The sequence below is a fragment of the Hydra viridissima genome, unplaced genomic scaffold (assembly GCF_058129835.1).
Source record: "Hydra viridissima isolate aposymbiotic clone 2 unplaced genomic scaffold, HvirCarnegie_v1 scaffold_5, whole genome shotgun sequence".
Lineage (NCBI taxonomy): Eukaryota > Metazoa > Cnidaria > Hydrozoa > Anthoathecata > Hydridae > Hydra > Hydra viridissima.
Genome location: NW_028324304.1, coordinates 5883741 through 5903277, shown reverse-complemented (window position 1 = coordinate 5903277; position 19537 = coordinate 5883741). Strand labels below are relative to the sequence as shown.

The 19537-nt window shown below is 30.2% G+C and overlaps 4 protein-coding genes across 5 annotated transcripts in view; 2 read left to right on the top strand and 2 right to left on the bottom strand.

Annotated features, from left to right (window-relative positions):
• Positions 1 to 155: 155 nt before the first annotated feature.
• On the top strand, positions 156 to 13733 carry LOC149888200 (uncharacterized). Its single transcript, XM_090089027.1, has 2 exons — positions 156 to 1513; positions 13632 to 13733. Exon 1 carries the CDS (start codon positions 156 to 158, stop codon positions 1302 to 1304), a length of 1149 nt encoding a protein of 382 aa, XP_089945153.1. The 3' UTR covers positions 1305 to 1513; positions 13632 to 13733.
• Positions 2721 to 6991, bottom strand: LOC145188996 (vesicle transport through interaction with t-SNAREs homolog 1A-like). The gene is made up of 8 exons (XM_090087817.1): positions 6580 to 6991; positions 6440 to 6498; positions 3931 to 4041; positions 3688 to 3774; positions 3440 to 3524; positions 3271 to 3341; positions 3099 to 3160; positions 2721 to 2971 (listed from the first exon to the last, which is right to left on the bottom strand). Exons 1-8 carry the CDS (start codon positions 6671 to 6673, stop codon positions 2881 to 2883), a joined length of 660 nt encoding a protein of 219 aa, XP_089943943.1. The 5' UTR covers positions 6674 to 6991; the 3' UTR covers positions 2721 to 2880.
• Positions 7127 to 19537, bottom strand: part of LOC145189407 (zinc finger C2HC domain-containing protein 1A-like) — a 15914-nt gene continuing 3503 nt past the window's right edge. The window contains exons 2-9 of one of the 2 annotated variants that reach the window (XM_090087815.1): positions 16199 to 16262; positions 14456 to 14532; positions 11210 to 11326; positions 8967 to 9263; positions 8727 to 8790; positions 8436 to 8579; positions 8019 to 8139; positions 7127 to 7658 (exon numbers count right to left, since the gene is read on the bottom strand). In XM_090087815.1, coding sequence (XP_089943941.1) covers positions 7409 to 7658; positions 8019 to 8139; positions 8436 to 8579; positions 8727 to 8790; positions 8967 to 9263; positions 11210 to 11326; positions 14456 to 14532; positions 16199 to 16241 — 1113 coding nt within the window. In that variant the 5' untranslated portion in view covers positions 16242 to 16262 and the 3' untranslated portion in view covers positions 7127 to 7408. The remainder of the gene's footprint in view (positions 7659 to 8018; positions 8140 to 8435; positions 8580 to 8726; positions 8791 to 8966; positions 9264 to 11209; positions 11327 to 14455; positions 14533 to 16198; positions 16263 to 19537) is intronic. The other variant, XM_090087816.1, reaches the window with a different exon arrangement.
• The window catches only part of LOC149888199 (uncharacterized), a 1437-nt gene continuing 1038 nt past the window's right edge, over positions 19139 to 19537 (top strand). Inside the window, exon 1 of the mRNA XM_090087814.1 lies at positions 19139 to 19537. This exon is cut by the window's right edge and continues 1038 nt beyond it. Coding sequence (XP_089943940.1) covers positions 19283 to 19537 — 255 coding nt within the window. The 5' untranslated portion in view covers positions 19139 to 19282.

The window sequence follows — 19537 nt, the reverse complement described above, 5'->3', positions numbered from 1 at the left end:
GATGCAAAACGTTTAAAGACTACCACGAGCTATACAACAAGTCTGACGTGCTGATTCTTGCAGATGCCTTTGAAAATTTTAGAGACATATGCATAAAATGTTACGGTCTTGATCCCGCCTGGTATTACACCTCTCCTGGATTAGCCTGGGACGCCATGTTAAAGAAAACTAAAATTAAATTAGAATTGATAACCGATATTGACATGCTCAACATGATCCGAAAAGGAATACGCGGTGGAATCAGCATGATCTCAAACCAACTTGGAAATGCTAACAACAAATACATGGACAAATATGATCCTTCAAAACCATCGAAATTCCTTCAGTATTTAGACGCCAACAATTTATACGGATGGGCTATGAGCAAACCTCTTCCAGTTGGAGGATTCAAATGGATGAATGATGAAGAGCTTGAAAATTGGCGTAGCATGCCATGCATACTTGAAGTTGACTTGAGCTATCCTGATGAGCTTCACGATTTACACAACGACTACCCTTTGGCTCCTGAAAGATTAACCATTGGAAAAGTTGACAAACTCGTTCCAAATTTAAACAACAAAGAAAAATACGTTGTTCATCATGAAAACCTAAAACTCTATGAACGACTTGGACTTGTCATCACCAAAAGTTATCGAGGAATCACCTTTAGAGAAGAACCCTTCATGAAAGAATACATTGACCTCAACATCAATGAGAGAAAAGAAGCTACCAACGAATTTGATAAGGAATTTTTCAAACTCATGAACAACTCTGTCTTTGGAAAAACAATGGAAAATATTCTTAAGCGCGTTGATGTCAGACTCATCACCACTAAAAAAGAAGCTTTAAAATTATCCAAAGTCCCTCGTTATAAACGAAACACCATTTTTGATGAAAACTTAATCGCAATTCACATGGAAAAAACAAAATGCTTTTACGATAAACCTGTTTACTTGGGAATGAGCATCCTCGATTTGAGCAAAACTTTGATGTTTGATTTCCATTACGGATACATCAAACCTAAATACGGTGATAAAGCCAAGTTGCTCATGACTGACACTGACTCACTTTTTTACGAAATCGAAACGGATGATTTTTTCAAAGACATTTCAAACGATCTTAAAAACATGTTTGACACGAGCAACTTTTCTAATAATCATCCTGCCATTGAAAACGTTGGCTTTGAAGTAGGATTAAATAATAAGACCATCGGCATGTTCAAAGACGAATCCGGAGGAAAAATAATTAAAGATTTGTTGGACTTAGACCCAAGCTCTACTCTTACAAGATCACTAAAGATGAACACAAAAAATGCAAAGGGATGAAAAAGAACGTGGTCAAAAATAAGATTACTCACCAACATTTTAAAGACTGCTTATTGAGTGGAAATGAACAACTTGCAACCATGAACGTTTTCAGATCTCATCTTCACGATATCTACACTGAAGAAATTAACAAAGTTGCACTCAGCGCAAAAGATGACAAAAGAATCCTATTGAATGATCACACCACATTGGCTATTGGACACTACAAGGTAAGAAATTGAATAAAAAGGTAAGAAAAATTTAGGCATCTTGAAGGAAATAACATGATTATTTTTATACTTCTTTACACATCTTGGAAAAAAACATTGAACCCCCCAATATATTACGGTATCAATGCGCCAGAACATTTTTGAATTAAAAAGACAGCAAGAAGTTTTATTAATTCCTTAATGTCACCATATGCAACTCTATACATACCCTCCCATACTTAAGGGCTATCAATGCGCCAGAATCGGCCTTTTATAGTAGTTATCTCGCTTAGACCGTTTTTTCAAATGAAGCTTCGTGCGAGGATTGCGATACCACAAAAAACACCTAAATAATCTGATTTAGAGGAAGTGCATTTGAATGACCAATATTCTATGTCGACAACTGATTAAGATATTACCTTTGTTACGAGGTTCTTCAGAAGTATAGCTTAACAATGAAACAAGCGCTTTATGAGACAATTACACAGTAAAACACACATTTAAATGAATTACAATTTCTAATTTTTACAAAACACAATGAGCAATGAGTGATAAGTTCTATCAATTTGATTTTTTATTGTCAAGTAATATTAACAAAGAAAAATGGATCCATTAAAATATACGTAGATATCCTCATGTCCATAATTTATGCGGTTGGATCCAATGTGGGGGACCTAAACATCATTTTAAACACTTCTAAGGGTTGTAATAGTATGCGTGTATAAGTTGCGAAAGCCACCCGCCCTATTTTCAACTAATTCTAAATAATTTTGAACTAATAGTGTTAAATCAGGAAATATAAATCAAAAAAGAGTTTTCAATAACAGCGCATCAAACGACGTAAATCTATTAAAAATAAACATTAAAAAGTTCATTATTTTTTAATAGTTTAAGCCGTGGTAAGTCATTTACCGAACTGGTTTCTTTTTTGTGATTAACCTAATACCACGTCAAAAAAACATTTTCTCAAGATTTTTCTAAAAACTGCTCATTTTTTTTGGACAAAAACAAAAAAAACACTTGGCGTAACACCGCTTGTTGTAATCGGCCTTAACAAAAAAAGTCGCCGTTCGCTATTCTCTCTTAGCCCTTTTGACCAAGTTCATAAATGTAAGAGTCAGACCCAGGTCATCAAATCCCAGGCTATCGGAAAAGAGGTCTTTTGCTATAGCTCTAAAATAATGACTTAAATAATAATAGTTAAGAAAAGAAAGCACGACAAAACAAATGAGTTTACGTTTTCGCATACATTTATTTCATTAACGGAAATTATTGGACAAAATTAAAAAAATCCATAAAAAAAATAATTTATAAATAACTAACGTATTCACTAAATAATTTAGAAATAGTAAAAACAACGATTACATGATGCTTTGGATAAACAAAAATCATTTTTTTGTAACGAAGTAGATGACGACACAGATTACAGAAAGGAGGCACAAGCAGACAAAAGCCAGAAGAATGCGATTTTGTACAACTCTAAAAGAAAATATAAAAATCTTCAGCCTTTATTTCTCAAAGAATCTGAATTACAAAACAGAACAGATCACTGAAACAGTAAGAGCAAAAAAACGAATCCGTAATTCTCATAAATCCAGAAATTCACCTTCTCATCATCGCCGTTAAAATCCGTGAACTTTTCGACAGATCTGTGTTTGTCGTGCGAAGCTAAACAAAATATATAAAGCTAAACAAAGTATAAAAAGCCTAACTCGCTAAGCGTCTCAAAAACCTCTTTAAAATGCTTTAATTTTGGGTAAACTTATTCAATCTATTACCCGTTCTTTAGTTCGATTCATTGTTTGGCGATCTCTCGACAAATTGTCCATAATTTCCTGACCAACTTGCTCTAAAATAATGTGGCACATCAAACTCAAGAGACACAAAATAACCATGAGATGTAAATTAGGAGAAAGTTGTTTCTAAAAGCATTATAACATCCCTCACCTGTTTCCAAACATATCTTGTAACCATCTTCTAGCCTCCTATTTGAGCGCTCCAACCTGCTGGAGTTATCCAAAAGATTTGATCGCTAGAAAAATGATACCAAAAGCAATTATTTTAAATTAATTCGCAACGGCGAGGTTCATTACTTACATTTAGTTTACATTTGCTTTACCGAGGGGTATTTCAAAGCAAGTGTCACCAACTTGCATATTTGATCTTAAAAAAAATTATGAAAGCACAAGCTTCACCTGATCTTCGGAATAAGAACCATCATCACCTCGCAAAAGTTCAGATCGCAGTTGATCTTGATCGGAAAAAGCGAACTTTGCTTTTTTCTAAGAAAACACTAAAAAATTTTAACCGCAAAGTTTTAAAACAAGATTTAATACCATAGTATTACATTAATGTTAATTCATTACTTTCATTCACTTCAAACATTTACATATAATTGAGAGGCGTTTTTTAGCATATTTATAAATTTAAAGAACTACCATATTTTGCTCCAGATTTTTTAACTCATCTTTATAACTTTTAAGTTTAGCACTGCACTTTGATCTGTGCTCTGCCGTAAGAGTTCGCACTTCTAAATCCATTTGTTCCAACTAAACAAAAAAAAAATATTTGCAAGGCTTCCACAACAAAATGTGTTTACACATAGTCTTTTAGATGAGCGAATACAGATCGCAAAATTTACAGTCATAAACAGTTTAAAAGAACAAAGATGTCAAACGTAAGCTAGAAACAGGAAAGAAGCCTTTAGATGTCACACCCAGGCTAGTTAGTGCCATAAAAATACAGTTTGACAGGAACCCCATCAGCTCAATGAGAAAGATGGCAAAAGACCTCAATGTGTCTGAAACAGTGAGAAGGGTTGTTAAAAAGAACATTAATGCCAAGTTATAGGATTAGTCCAAAAGTCTAAGCATCTTGCACAAGTTATGGTTTACAGACTAATTGACACTTCAGGAGAAAAGTTGCCACCTGTCTTTCTTACGACAGGCTTGAGAATGGGCACTAAAGAACATTTGGACCAGTTTTTGAAGGCTCATTTCTTTCTTGATTCTTTTCACCTTTCATATATATATATTTATATATATATATATTTAATACTTAAGAATCTAAATATCTTCATCTTCTTTTGATGCGTAACACTTAACAGTGTCTTTAATACAATACAGGATGATACTTTTCATTCCTATGTCTCCAAAAACAGAATCTTTGAGCACATCAAAATTTATAATGAGATTCATCTGAACAAACTACTCATCACCATTGGACAACAGTTCAGTTTTTATGTGCACTGCACCATTGAAGCCTACACACAATATTGACCTTTAATATAATAGCCTTCCTGAGAGTCCAAGGAAACTTTTGCACTCATGTAAATAACAACTTATAGTTCTTCCAAAGATATTGATAATACCAGTTTCTACTTTCATTTCATCTTTTATCTCCTTTTTTTAATTTCATCTGTAGATCCAACATTTATTAAGGGCAGCTTGGACAATGCACCTGTCTTCTCTTTCTGTGACTTTTCTCTTTTTCCCTGATCCAGATCAATCAGATGTTTCTCCTGCATCTCATTCCACAGAAAATCAGGTGCTTTTTCCACATCCAATCTTACTTGCAATATATCTAAAAGTCATTCCAAATGATGATATCTCAATACTTCTTCATTTTTAATCTATATATTATATATTTATATATCTAATCTAAAAAAGTAATAAATTAGCATATTGCTTCTTTAATAATTACATATCAGATTTTGTATATTTACAGGGTTATGATAAGTTAAACGCTGTCTATATACAGTTTTTATTCACATCTTATTACATACAGTTTTTATTTATATCTTATTAAAAAATCATAAAATACTACTAGAGTTATTGACTTAAGCCTAAATACAAAATTGTTAATAAAAGAAGAATAAACTTTGATTTGATATGAGTCATGTTTTATTTGATATGAAACTCATATTTAACATAAAAGATAGGATAAATGAAACTAAGATAAACAAAAAAAAAAAAATTCAAAAAGCATTTAGTACTCTTAAATGTGTTCACGCAAGGAGTTCTTATTAAAGTTGGTGCTATAGGAAAACATGTTCAAATAAGACTCTTACTATATACAGTTTACATAAGAGAACTTCATTTGGAGTTCCTTAAAAGTACAGCGGTGGCCAAAAGTCTTGGAACAAAACATTTAACGACCAAAAAAATTTATTTTTGATCTAAAGTATAAATTTTGAAGGTTTGAGGTATATTTTTAAAGAGAATGTTGTTTAAAAAAATACTTAGAACTTATTTATTTTTTTATTTATTTTACTGTTATCGTTTATAATTTTTAGTATAAAAATTTATCATAACATAAAAAATGTTGTTCCAAGACTTTTGGCCACCACTGTATACTTGTAAAAAGATTAGTAAAAGTACTAGTAAGAAGATTGGATTTTCAAAGTGCTGAACATTAAGGAGTTCTGAAAATAAAGTGCGAAAAATTGCAAAAAAAACTTGACTTTTTTTTTTTGGCATTGATTGTATATATCAAGGCTGTGTGCTCAAAGCTCTCACCTAGGATTGAAGCTGTTATCAGAGTTAGCGGTGACTGCATTGATTATATACATCGATTAAATATTGTAAAACCCTTTTATCTTTAGTTTTTTTTCCTCAAAAAATTTCATTTGGTGGACAATTTTAAAAAGAAAAAAAAAAAAAAGAAAAAAATGGTAGAATAGATTTTTTAGATATGTTAATCTATTTTCTAAAGTCAGTAAAAAGAACACACAAAAAAAACAGGTAAAATGAAGGTAGCTAAGAAGTATTTGAGGTCAAAAATGGAACAAGAGTATTTGATCGATTTAATATTGTCATTTGACAATTAGATCAAGAAATTTTCTTCATGAATTTGACTCAAAACAAAAGTTTATTTGTTTTAATTTGTTTAGAGTTGCACTCCACTCTCTCTTCTAAAAATAGAGCAACAAAAAAATGCCAAACTTACTAATTCCTGTGCATCATCAAACTTTTGCTCAACACTGCTCACTAGCTCTCTTTTTTCATCTATAATGGTTTATACAAATTTGTCTTTAAAAAGCAACACTTCAAACAGAATAAAAGAACAAACAATCAACAGCTAATCACCTCCATGCACATTTGGTATTTTATTTGTTTTTGCCACTATATCAGCAGTTATCAAACCAAAATCTTTTTCATAATCTGAAAATAACTGAGCCATACTTGAACCTACTAATAGATTTACTTTCTATTAATCATTTAGCATCTAAAAAACAATAGAGCATTTTTTTAAGAGTTCAATCCATGTTATTAAAACAAAATTAAAATAAACTACAATATAAAAAATTCTATTATCATCACCATCACCATCACCATCAGCATCATCATCAATCAATCAATCAATCAATCAATCAATCATCATCATCAATCAATCAATCAATCAATCAATCATCATCATAAAATTACAAAATAATAATTGGGTCCTCCAAATTAACATTTTTCAAGCAAAAAAATAAAAGTAAAAATTTTCTCAGGCAACAAAAAAATCTGCAAACAAAACTTTTATTTTAACAATTAATTTTCCTGTCCCCCTCCTCTATCCTCCCTTCATCCTTCATAAATATTTCTCTAATGAGAAACATCAATACTAGAAAAAAAAAAATATCAATAATTATTTGTATTTACATCTTTCACATAATATCTATAATATTCATCATTATTTATATCATAATTATCTTTTACAATTTCAATAAAAACATTATTCACAGTTAAAAAAAATTTACAATAAACTTTTTTGAAATATTAAACCCTAAAACAAATTAATGTCACACTGGTTCACTATGAAATAAAACTGTTTTGTATTACAAAATTCTTCCTGTAAGAGCAACTAAGGTTACCAAAAAAAGTTTAAAAACCACAATTTGAACAACTTTGCAATACAAAACCATGAAAAAATTCAAACAAGAGCCATTCTACGGATGCCACATTCACAACAGAACTTTGCAGCAGGTATTGGATATTTTGTCCCACAACCATGACAAAAGTTTGCAAACTTGCGTCTTCCTGCACCAATGTCCCCTGCCTCTGAAGGAAGACTAGACTTGGAATAATTTGAACTGCTTTTTTCTTCGACAAAATCACTTAAGAGTTTTTTCTGCAGCTTGGCAGAGTCATTGCGCTTAAGTTCTTCTAACCATTTCGGATCGCTAAAATATTATAAAAGTAAAATAAAAATAAAATAAGTTAAAAGTGGTAGCATTATGATAAAACAAAACTTAAAATGCAACCTAAATCTTATATAATATTTTGATATCCAAAATCCAAAATAATAAAAATATCCAATCAACAAAACATAATAAATTTATTCCTACATATTCACATTTAAAGTTTACAGTTGTTTGTATGTTTGTCAAGCTGTTATGAAAAATAAATATATGTTAAACAGTAAAACTTATTTGTTTTATTATTTATCTAAATTAAAAAGCAACGTTCTTATAATAAAAATATTGCACAATATATTTTAATTTTTAAGTAAAATAAAAACTAATGTTTAGGAGAAAGCTTACCCATTACGAGTCTTGCCTGATTTTACTTTATCAGCACTTGAAGGTGTTGATCCATTGCTTCCAATACCAGATGACTTAGCATACCTAGAATTGCTGTTTAATCTTTCTTCATTTTCATTTCCTGTTTTTAAAAATAAGTGCTTATGATCATCATTCAGCCATAGTACACTTCATTTAAACTGTTTTTAACAACAAAATTTATACAACTTATGAAATAAATTAAACTAATTAAACTGAAAGACTAAAAGCAACTTATATAAGATTTGACCTCCTTTCCATAATTACATAATTAGACCTTAATTAAAGACCAAATTCATAATTAAACGAATAAACTGTAATTTGTTGCACTATTTAATGGCATAAGGTTGTATAAAGTATTCATATATTATAAAAATTCAAAAATACAAAAAGACATACTTGTACCAAAATTCATTTTCATATCTTTCCCACCAAACTGTGTATCTGACTTTGTATTCCGATCTCCACGTTGAAGTGCACTTCCTGCAATGTCTCTTCTGTTCAGACTTGGTGAACTATTTACTTTTGAACCAATAGATGGTGCTACAAATTTTAATCACAAAAATGTTTGTTACATAAAGGCAGTTTTTATTTCCTAAAAAAACAAACCTTAAAATTAAGGAAATAAGAAATAAAAGAAAAAATATTTATTATAAAAGTTTATAAAAACTAAAATAAAAGTTTTCTTGCCTGCACTTCTTGCTTTAACTGGTGAACTATCCACCTTCTTTGAACCAGGTAACGGTGGTCGATACTGTATTATTGTAATCCAATAAAAATCAATAAGATGACATAATTTTTTTTAAAAAAAGTACGAAAACCATTCTATAATTTGTAATCTGTACAAATCTTTTTTTAATATACAAATGCTTGGTAGGGAAAAATTTTACTTTCATAAAACACTCAGAGATAAACATAGATGTTATGCACCTGTATTCTCTTCTCTTGTTTCTCTTTATTTAAATCAAACTTTGAATCTCCTTTTGTAGCATTCTTCGGTAACCTTGACTTTTGGTCCTTACAAAACCCAATATGACGCTCTGCTGCAGTTTCATTAAACCTCCTTTCACAATGAGGACATTGAACATAGTCTGGATTAAAAGTTGGTGATGGAGGAGGTGGAAGTTCACTACCAGACTTTAATGCAGCTGTTACACCTCGAGCTGCTCTAATTGTTTTTATGAATTCGCTGTGTGTTGCTCGCCAATTAGCCTTTTTTTTTGGTATCTATGAAAATAATATTGGTATCTATGAAAATAATAAACTGTCTTTTTATGAAAAGATTGCAGTTAACAAAACATAATTTTTTTTACTTTTGTTTGTTATAAGATTTTCTCGAAATTAGCAAAATATTGCAAATGAGATGGTTGATTAAGAAACAATTTGTTGAATAGAAGCTAACAAATGTTTAAAAACCACTTTTGTGATTAGTTTTATTATAACAGACTAACTATTTACAGGGTGCGGCAGCGATTTGCGAACTTTTTAGAACATGTTTCAAAATGAACTTTTAAAGCACTAAAAAATTGTATTCATAGAATATTAATAGGAGAAAAGTTGAAGATAAATACTTTTCCCACCTTAACATTCAATTAAGTCTCCATTTTTTTAATCACTGCCTCAATCCTAGGACGGAAGGACTGGCAGGTGCTTATTATATAGTCCCTTGACATTGAGTTCCAAGCACAGGTAATTGATGACTTTAATGACTTGAGACTTGAGTGGGTCTTTTTGCAAGCCTTACTCTCAATTATGCTCCACACACTATAGTCAAGGAAATTCAGGTCAGGCTGGATGGTGCCCAAAAGTGTTTGGGCCAGAAATTAGGCATATTGTCCTGAAGATATTGTTGAGTTTTTCTGGACCCATGACAAGGTGCATTGTCCTGTTGAAAGATGTAATTGTTTTCTGCGAATGTCTTCTTCATCCATGGCACCACATAGTGTTTTAGTAAGCAAATATACACATCAGAGGTAACTTTTTTTTTCTCTTTGATGTAGATTGGTGGGCATTTCTCTCCATTACAAACAATGATTCCTAGCATCATGATGGACTGAGGGTGCTTGGTGTGAAACACAGGTAGTGCTTTGTCACCCTTCTGTACAATGAACCTGTCATTACGCCTATTTATCACACAGTCAACACTAAAAAGTTTTTCATCTGAGAAAAGTTTAACTGTTGACGAAGCATGGCTTTTTAGCTGATTCAGAAGCTTCTTTGATCGTTCCAATCGTAAAGTTTTTAGTCTTTCTGTTAAAAGTTGACATGAAAGTCAGGCCACACTGACTTTTCCAAGTGTTTTTAGAGTTCTTCTGACTGTCCTTTCATCAATATTGAACAATTTTGCTGTCTTTCTGATGGATACAGTAGGATTCTTTTCAACATGCTTTTTAAGCTTTTCTGTGAACTTTTTATCAACTTTTTTATTCACTGGAGATGGCATTTTGGCTCTTTCAGCACTGCCACGTTTTTTCACTTTGTAAAATGTAGTTTTAGATACTCCAGAAACATGAATCACTTCACTTGCAGACAAACCCGCGTGAATCAAATTTAAAACTTCGGTTCTTTTGGCTTCCATTGTAAAACTTTTAACTAAAATGTTTTGTATTCACAATTTTATTAAAATCTAAGACGGTTATTGAACATTAATCAACAAAAAAAAATTGCGGAAGTATTTTATTTACATCACAAAACCAAAAATTAGTTCATGAATCGCTGCCGCACCCTGTATATTACATAAATTTATTTGTTATATACAACTGAATTTTAATATCCAACAACTCATACTTTAAAATGTTAGAAAAATAAGTCTGGAGATTTATCTCTTCAGAAGAATAAAAAAGGTTAACAGCAGAATAGAAAGAAACTTAAAACAAAGTAAAAAAACGCTCTTGAAAATCTTTAAAATACCACAAGCATAAAACAGCGCAACATAATTTATCTAGCGCACAAACAATGGAATTCAAGAGTTCAGAAATCAAACTGAGGATTGGCTTTGATTAAAACCATTCCAAATAGTATTTTTAAAAAAATGTTTTGTTCAAATATAAATAAAAAAATACTTAACGATAAAATAGAACTAATATTAAAATATACAACATTGAACTGGTAATGGCTGATTTATTTACAGAATATCATGAGCATAAAAATTAAAGGACAAAACCCAACAATACCTTAGGAGCAGTAGACGTAGATGTAACAGTTTTAACACCAAGACCTTCCAACCGTTGCTTCCTAGAATCAAAAACCTTTCTTTTTTTCAGCTTAGTGCAGATGTTTCGATGTCGTGGCTGAATAAATTTTAAAACAACAATATCAACATTTTTTATGAATATTGTAAAATCTTTACTGTTCAACTTAATGCTTTACTAGCATATCATTAAAATTTAAATTTAGACTTGGTGATTTAATTGGACGAATCTTATGAATTTTAAAAATGCAACATAAATTTGTAAAATAACCAAAAATTAACTTATTGATTGCTTTGAGCAAGAGGCTTTATTGATCACTGAGAAAAATACATTGAGTTGCTTAATTAAAAAAGAGTCTGATTGTACTAATCTAGACTAATGTCAATTCTTATGAAGTAAGTTGGTACTAATTGTTTTAAGAAATTACAAAGATTTAAGATATTTTAATACTAGTGGAAGTTTTTAAAAACTTGAATGATGTAAACTGGATTAAAACGAGGTAAGTTGGTGCAGGGGCTATGACTTGAGAATTTAAAGGTATTATTGCATCAACTAATTGAACCTCAAAGTAATTTTGTACTTCTTGTAAACACTTATTTGGGGCAAAAGTTGTGAAATTTATAAGTTTGAAAGTGAAGCAAAAGAAACATGTATCGTATATAATGAACTCATTAAAAAAAAAAGGAAAAATTTCCACAAAATTAATCTTTTAGTGGTAAACTTCTAAAGTTGAAAGGATACAATCCCTTTTTTGATAAATTTGTAAAGATTTATAGAAAAATTAGTACTTTTATATGAAGGAAAAGAACATGTTGAGACAATGAAAAGAACATGAACAAAAAAAAACAACAAGTTTTATCATAAAGTTTAAAAATAATAAAATTTAGTGTCTATTTTTATCTTTTCCATTTTTGCTTCAACATCACAACTATGGAAACTGAAAATACACACCCATTATTATTTCAATATTAATGAGGTAATACATTATCACATTTACTTAAATGTGGTAAGCAAAAAAACTTCAAAATGTGATTAGAAAATTCACAGTTTTCATTTGTATTGACACACCCTAACATCAAACTTTGTCATCTGTTAAATAGAGGAAAAAAATACACATAATGTGATTTTTAATATTGGCTCACATAAAAACACAAAATTTAAAGTTACAGGTTTGTATAATATTTCAATCTCCATTGTTGTTATACAATATCTCCATTGTCATTATACAAAAATTGCAAAATGAAAGTTAAAATCAAATTTCAGAAATAATTGAACAAATCAAGAAATATTGTAACCCTGAATATGATTTAAATAATGAGCACTACTCTAATGGCGTTTATTCCACATGTACTTGTTAAATCACTATAAGGGTAACATCTCATGAACTGTTCAATCAATACCAGATTGTAAGTACCTTGTTTTAGATAAGAACATCAGAAAAGAAAAATAATCAAATTCTTATAACTGTATTACCACAAGCAGCAATGACAGGCTTAAAGAGAAAAGAAAGGAAGGAAGGAGATTTATCATAAAAGAGTTTCAGCTGAAAATTTAAGAAGTGCAGATGTTTTTTTCCAGAGGGAAGTAAATATGATAAGATATGTGAATATATTAGGATATGATTGAACAGAGACATGATATGTCAACAGGGATCAGGAGATACTAACAGAGTCATTCAGAGCTTATATTCTCATTTCAACTTAAATTTTTGCTTGCTGCAGCTACATGGTGAGGCCTTTTTAAATCCTTTTAATGGTTTTCCTGAACTATATTTATTAGATTTCATTCTAAATAAACATGTTTAAAAAATATTCAAATGTTTAACAACATTTAATGCAAATGTCCTTTTGTTAAATTTTTGACTAACTTTGGATAGAGAAGAATGTAAGAGGAGATGAGGAGAAACAAAGTTTTAGGTACTCCTTGGTAGCATTTGTAGGTTGTTATAATAAGCACTATAACAGCTAAAAAAGGTCACTATAATGTTTAGGTTAACACTGGATTTGTGTTCAATTGCAAAAGATATGTATATTTTTAAAGCAAGTAGAAAATAAACACATTTTTAAAATATTCAAATTTAGTTTTTTAACTTTTTTCAAGTTTAGCTTTTTAGTTTCAAGTTAAGTTTTTTAAGTTTTTCAAATTTAGGTTTTTAGTGTTTATTAAACATTTTAGATTTTTAGTGTTTATTTTACATTTAAATTATAATTATCTTTCAGTTGTTAGTAAATAACATGAGATAATTGAAATTCATTGCTACTTAATACTTTTTTCTAAGTATTCTGAGTATCAAAAAAGATACATATAACATTTTCTTTCTTTTCTTTTTTGAAAATTTAGCCTGACTTATATAATCTACTTAATGAGGTTATGTTACCACTCATTTTTTTTTTTTACTTTTTAGATAGAACACAATTAATTTGATGAATTTCAAGAAAAAAAAAAACTGATGTTATCATGGGTTAACAGACATTTTGAATCAGAGACATGGCTTTTAAAAATCTGGGTAGGGCACTTTTTGATGATTCATAACTTTTGAAGAAAGGGGTCTAACCCCCTGAATTTATCCAAAATGTCTATCCAGCTAGATCAACATCCAATTAGATTTTTAGAATTTCAAAATCTAGTTCTTAACAACGACCTCTTTGATATTACAAAAACGTGCAATTTAGCAAGGAAAATTTCAAGTTTAGCTTTTGAAGTTATTACCAGAGTACTTTTGCATGGGGGGTAGATTTTATGTAAAATGGCCCTTTTTTACTACATAAGATATCGAACTGAAACTTTTAAAGTTTGTTTATCTTGTTGATATACACCACCCCAACAGGTTTCATCAAAATCTGAGGTGGCCCATATAACACCTTGGAAAAACTTGATCCATTTAATGTGGAATGACCTAAGTTCTTTTATCTTTTTGAGTAAATAGCTCATGCAAGGAATTTCTTGAGGTTTTCTGTACAACTTTTCATGTAAAGATTTATATTATAAAACACTTCTAAAAACTTATGGATAATTATTTCACTGAAATTTGAAACTGTTTTCAGATTTCTAGAAATAATTTGGAAATAAATCTAGAAATAACTATTTGGAAAAGGATTTCTAGAAATTTGGAAATAACTTTTGGAAATAAAATGTCATTTTTTTTTAAATTCAGAAAAATTATGTTATTATAGACTTATAATCTAGATTGAAAAAGTTAAAAAAAAAAAACAACAAAAAAACATTTACTAATGATTCTTGGTTAAATCGTCTACCACAATTTCCACAAGGAATCAGGGTTAGAGATGGATTTTCTTCTTCATCGTCTACATAATACAAACAAAAGAGTTCTTGTCTCAAGTATTAAAACCACAAATACACATAAAAATCATGCTTATTATCATATCTTATTTATAAAAAAAAAAGATTAAAAAAAAGATTAAAAAAATTCCAAACATTTTTATAACATCTGAATCAACAAGATTTGCCCTGCTTTTAGAGATCAGTGAAGAAAGTTTTTACCAAGTCTTATCTGCTTCTTTTAAGTCTATTTATCACTGTGGATTCATCAATGAGATTTGCCCAGGTCTTACTTTATGACTCGCCTTAAAGAATTCTCACTCACATTTATCTTTTTTGTCACCTTTCTAACATTGCTTATGATGAATTGAACTAAATCTTATTAAGAATTGACCTCAGCACATCTAATGACTCAGCACGTCTAATGCTCTTGCAGAAAAAATTCTTCTACTCCTAGGTTTCTTTTTAAGAGTGGCTACTGCCTGATACTTAGTTTGGTCTTGCACACCTACATCTTGTTGATAGCGAGAAGCTTGGTTACCTCCTTAGGTGCCTTATTGATGTGAAGTAGCTTGAGTTTTTTGTTGTTGTTGTTCATTTTCATTAACAACTATCTATTTTTAAAATTTTTGTATTACAATTGTAAAAAACCAATCAGAAAGTAAGTTTGAAGATTGAACACAGGAAATTCAGAAATCATTTTTATAGAAATCAGAATCATTACTGTATTAAGATAGTATCATAAGATAAAACCATGTTTTAATAATCTAAACATAAATGGTCAGTTATGTTGTCCAAGATGTGGAACCCTTTGAAATTTTGAATTTCTTTTTGATTGTGCTGTGAAAGTTTTCCTCATTTTAGATGAAAAGTGAAAACATCATAAAGATAGGTTGATCTTTCCTAACTTTTGGTCTAGAAGGTTATTTGTGTAGTTTTGTATCTCTAAATAAAAGCTTTAATTCATTACATAAACCCAAATATCCAGGCTAGATTTTTAACAATCAGTATATCTGTTAGGAAGCTGATACATGCATCCCCTTTTTTTGTAGCAGGCCATGTGCTATTTGATATTTTGAAGATATTTCTCAATCTCTATTTCCTATTTCAAAGTTAATGAATTGCAAACATCTTTCTTTAGCAAATTCATGTAATAGGCATTACAACCATGTGCCAGTGTATTTTAGTTTTGCAGAGTGCAAAAGAGAACCAACTTTAGGAAACTCTGAATTAATTTAGTTAAAGGGTTTGATAGAATTCTCAAGCACTTTTCTGGTCAGCTGATGCTCTCAGAATATATTTATTTAAATTTCTAGACCTAAATTGTTTTGCAAATGGTGGACTGTTTGCAAGAGATCTCTTTGAATCATAAAGATCTGAATCATTTGAAAACATAATTACATTGTTATAATTGGTCCAGGCATAGATTACTTTATGCCTCTATTCTTTTTATTTTGATCTAGATGATTCTGAACTCTTAGTTTTGGCACAAATCTTTTCTGACCTTAGGTCACTTTTAACTCACATGAAATCCACACAAAACTCTTTTCAAAGTAAAGCTGTACTAAATTTATTTAAACAATTGCATTCACTGAATATTGTTTTGTTTACATAATTGCATTCACTGAGTCTTGTTTTACACTAATTTTACTTTTATTACAATTATACACAAAACCTGAAAACATTTCTTACCATAAAAGTTGTTGTCCTCATCATAACTGCTGTCTTCAGACATATTTAGGTATTTATTTAGCACCTAAGTATATTATACAGCAATATATAATAATATACAATGTGGTACAGATGTTTCCTAACATTCAAACATTAAATAATACTTTAAACAAATATTTAAACAGAAAATTGTCATATTAATTTGGAATTTTCAAGATAGGTGTTTGTATTATCATTAAAAAATCACTACCACAAAAAGTGAAGTGTACTATAACAAAAGTATAGGATGACCTCATGTTGCAAACAAGAAAGATGACAGGAACATTACAAACCACTCAAAAGTCAATCAGTAAAAACTAGCCAATCAATTTATTGTAAAAAATGCATAAAATTGGTTGCATGAATTGCACAAAAAATACAAAATCAATTGTTGTATTGGAGCTGTGAGGTATTAAAAGATTGGGCCAGTATTTCCTAGAGTGACAAGTCAAAGTCTATGCTAATTGGATCTGATGGAATGATAAACATTCACTAATTTCGGTTAAAGATTTAGTTCCAAGTACCAACTTCTGACTGCTAAAGATGGTAAAAATTGATGTGACTCATAAATTGGTCTGATGAATCAGACCAATTAGTGCTATCCTTAGCAGTCAAAAGTTGGTATTTGGAACAAAATCTTTGACAGAAACTGCTGAATGTTTATCATCATATTCATGGTATCTTTGATCAAATTATGTATAATGACAAGCTTTGTGCTTCCACATGCCAAGCATAATTGCAATATATTTATTTATCAGCAAGATATAAAAAAAACATTACAAAACTGTCAAATCTCAAAAATCTGAAGATTTTTCCAATTAAAGGATATTCATGGGTTGGATTTGGTATCAGAAAGTTCAAGCTATTCAAAGTGAACATCTTTAGAACCATTTTTTTGATTGAGAATATAAATAAAAACAGTCATCAAGCAAACAACCTTTTTTGGGAGAATTGAGAAAACCTGGAATAATATACTTATTGATGTCTTCATTATGCTTCTGAACTCCATCTTGAGACATTGGGACACTGTTTTTAATACAAAGGACTGTCAAAACTAAGTGCTGACATTTAATTTATTATTTGATGGGATATCGGCAAAAAAAAAAAAGTAATTAAAAAAAAGAAAAATACCATAAGAAAAATAAAAAGCAACAAAAATCTATTAACTACCAACCATAAAATCTCTTCAATTTTCTAACAACAAATTTCAAAATTACAAAGAGTAATTAAAAAAGTGAAGGCATCATTATTTGATCTGGCTAATCTAGGTAAAACTGGCTACCTATAATAAAAAGTTCTATGATAAATATTAAAATCTCTTCAAATAATAAACTAATAGAAAACAAACTGAATAATAAAAAACTAGTAAAATAAAAAAAAAAAAACTAGAAAACTTCTTGTGGTGTAGTTCTCAAGTAATTTGAATCTCATTTCTAAAAGATAGTAGAGTCATTGAGGAAACAGGCAATAGGCTTAACCTTTTACCTAAAATAACATTTATCTTTGACATACAAAAGACCAGGGGAAGAAAGAAGAAGTTCCTTAATGAAGACATAGGATTTTCTAGCCCTTAATGATATTTTAATGTACATATATATATATATATATATATATATATATATATATATATATATATATATATATATATATATATATATATATATATATATATATATATTAGATATATATATTAGATATATATATTAGATATATATATTAGATATATATATATATATATATATATATATATATATATATATATATATATATATATATATATATATATATATATATATATATATATATATATATATATATATATATATAGGGGAGGTAGGGGAGCATTTGGCGGTCGGGAGGTTTGGGCACCCCCTCATTTCTCACAATCTATTATAGATATTTTTTGTTTTCTACCATAGCACTATAGTTTTATAACTGGCAACACCGCTCATCAAAAGTGTCAGCTGTCATTTCACTTGGTTGTCAAGTTACATGCGCTTAACGGTTTGTTGCGTACAAAAGTAAATATCTTGTTTGTGATTTGAAGAAAGATAACAAAGAAATCTGCAAGAAAGTGTAAGTATCTGTGTTAACTTCTTCTTTTGCGTTTAATGAACATTATATTTACCTGGCAATTAGGATTCAACATTTGATGAAAATAAACTTATTCGAAATTATTTGAAAAGTGAGGTTGTGGGGAGCATTGGGCACGCATGTAGGAGGGAGGTTTGGGCATGCCCAATGCTCCCTCTTTTTTTAGCGTGTTTTGGTGTCATACGTTTGTGCTTTTTTGCTATGCCCATTGGATTGAATGGTTAATCATTTCTTATCAGGACAATGCCGTTTTCATTTAAAAAGAAAAATAAACGACGTGAAATCCCTAAAGATGTTATTTTGCGCGCATCGGAAGAGGTTTCTAAAGGAGGAAAAATTAAAACTACTGCGATTAAATATGATATACCCAGGTCTAACCTTCAAAGATATATAAAGCAAGGTGGCGTTGTGAAAGATATTTCTTCTAAATTTGTATCATCCCAAATATTCACGAAAGATGAAGAAGAAAAAATTTCAGAATATCTTGTAACATTGTTTAAACTAAACCATGGAATGTCAAAGCTGAAGGCACGCAAATTGGTTTACGAATACGCTACTGCCATTAATAAAAAAATACCAGACAACTGGACAGAGAAGAAGCTTGCATCCAAAGATTGGCTTAGGGGATTTTTTAAAAGACAACCTCAGCTTTCAATAAGGACACCAGAAGCTACCAGTCTTTCACGTGCCACAAGTTTCAATAAGAAAAATGTCGGGGATTTTTTTGAAAATCTTAAAACTGTATATGAACAGGATCGCTTCGGCCCTGAGTCTATTTAAAATATAGACGAAACTGGATTATCAACAGTACAAAGAACCCAGAAAGTGATTGCTCTCAGAGGCACCAAGCAAGTTGGGCAAGTAACGTCAGCTGAAAGAGGGACACTTGTAACGATTTGCTGTGGTATTAATGCATTGGGTAACTCAATACCACCCTTTTTCATATTCCCACGGGTTAATTTCAAAACATATATGCTAAATGATGCACCTGTTGCTTCAGATGGAGCGGCACATCCTTCAGGGTGGATGACAGCACCATGTTTTTTAAAATATATACACCATTTTGTAAAACATGCAAAACCAATGCCTTCCTCGCCAGTTCTATTGCTGCTGGACAATCACGAGAGCCATATTTCAGTACCAGTTCTTGATTTTTGCAAAGAATCAGGCATTGTTTTAATGACTTTCCCACCGCACTGCAGCCATAAACTGCAGCCACTAGACCTG

Coding starts and splice junctions, on each gene's coding strand:
- LOC149888200 (XM_090089027.1), top strand. CDS start 156: ATGTTAAAGAAAACTAAAATTAAATTAGAATTGATAACCGATATTGAC.
- LOC145188996 (XM_090087817.1), bottom strand. CDS start 6,673: ATGGCTCAGTTATTTTCAGATTATGAAAAAGATTTTGGTTTGATAACT. Junction 6,499..6,579: donor AATACCAAATGTGCATGGAG/GTGATTAGCTGT, acceptor AAACCATTATAG/ATGAAAAAAGAGAGCTAGTG. Junction 4,042..6,439: donor TTGATGATGCACAGGAATTA/GTAAGTTTGGCA, acceptor TTTTTTGTTTAG/TTGGAACAAATGGATTTAGA.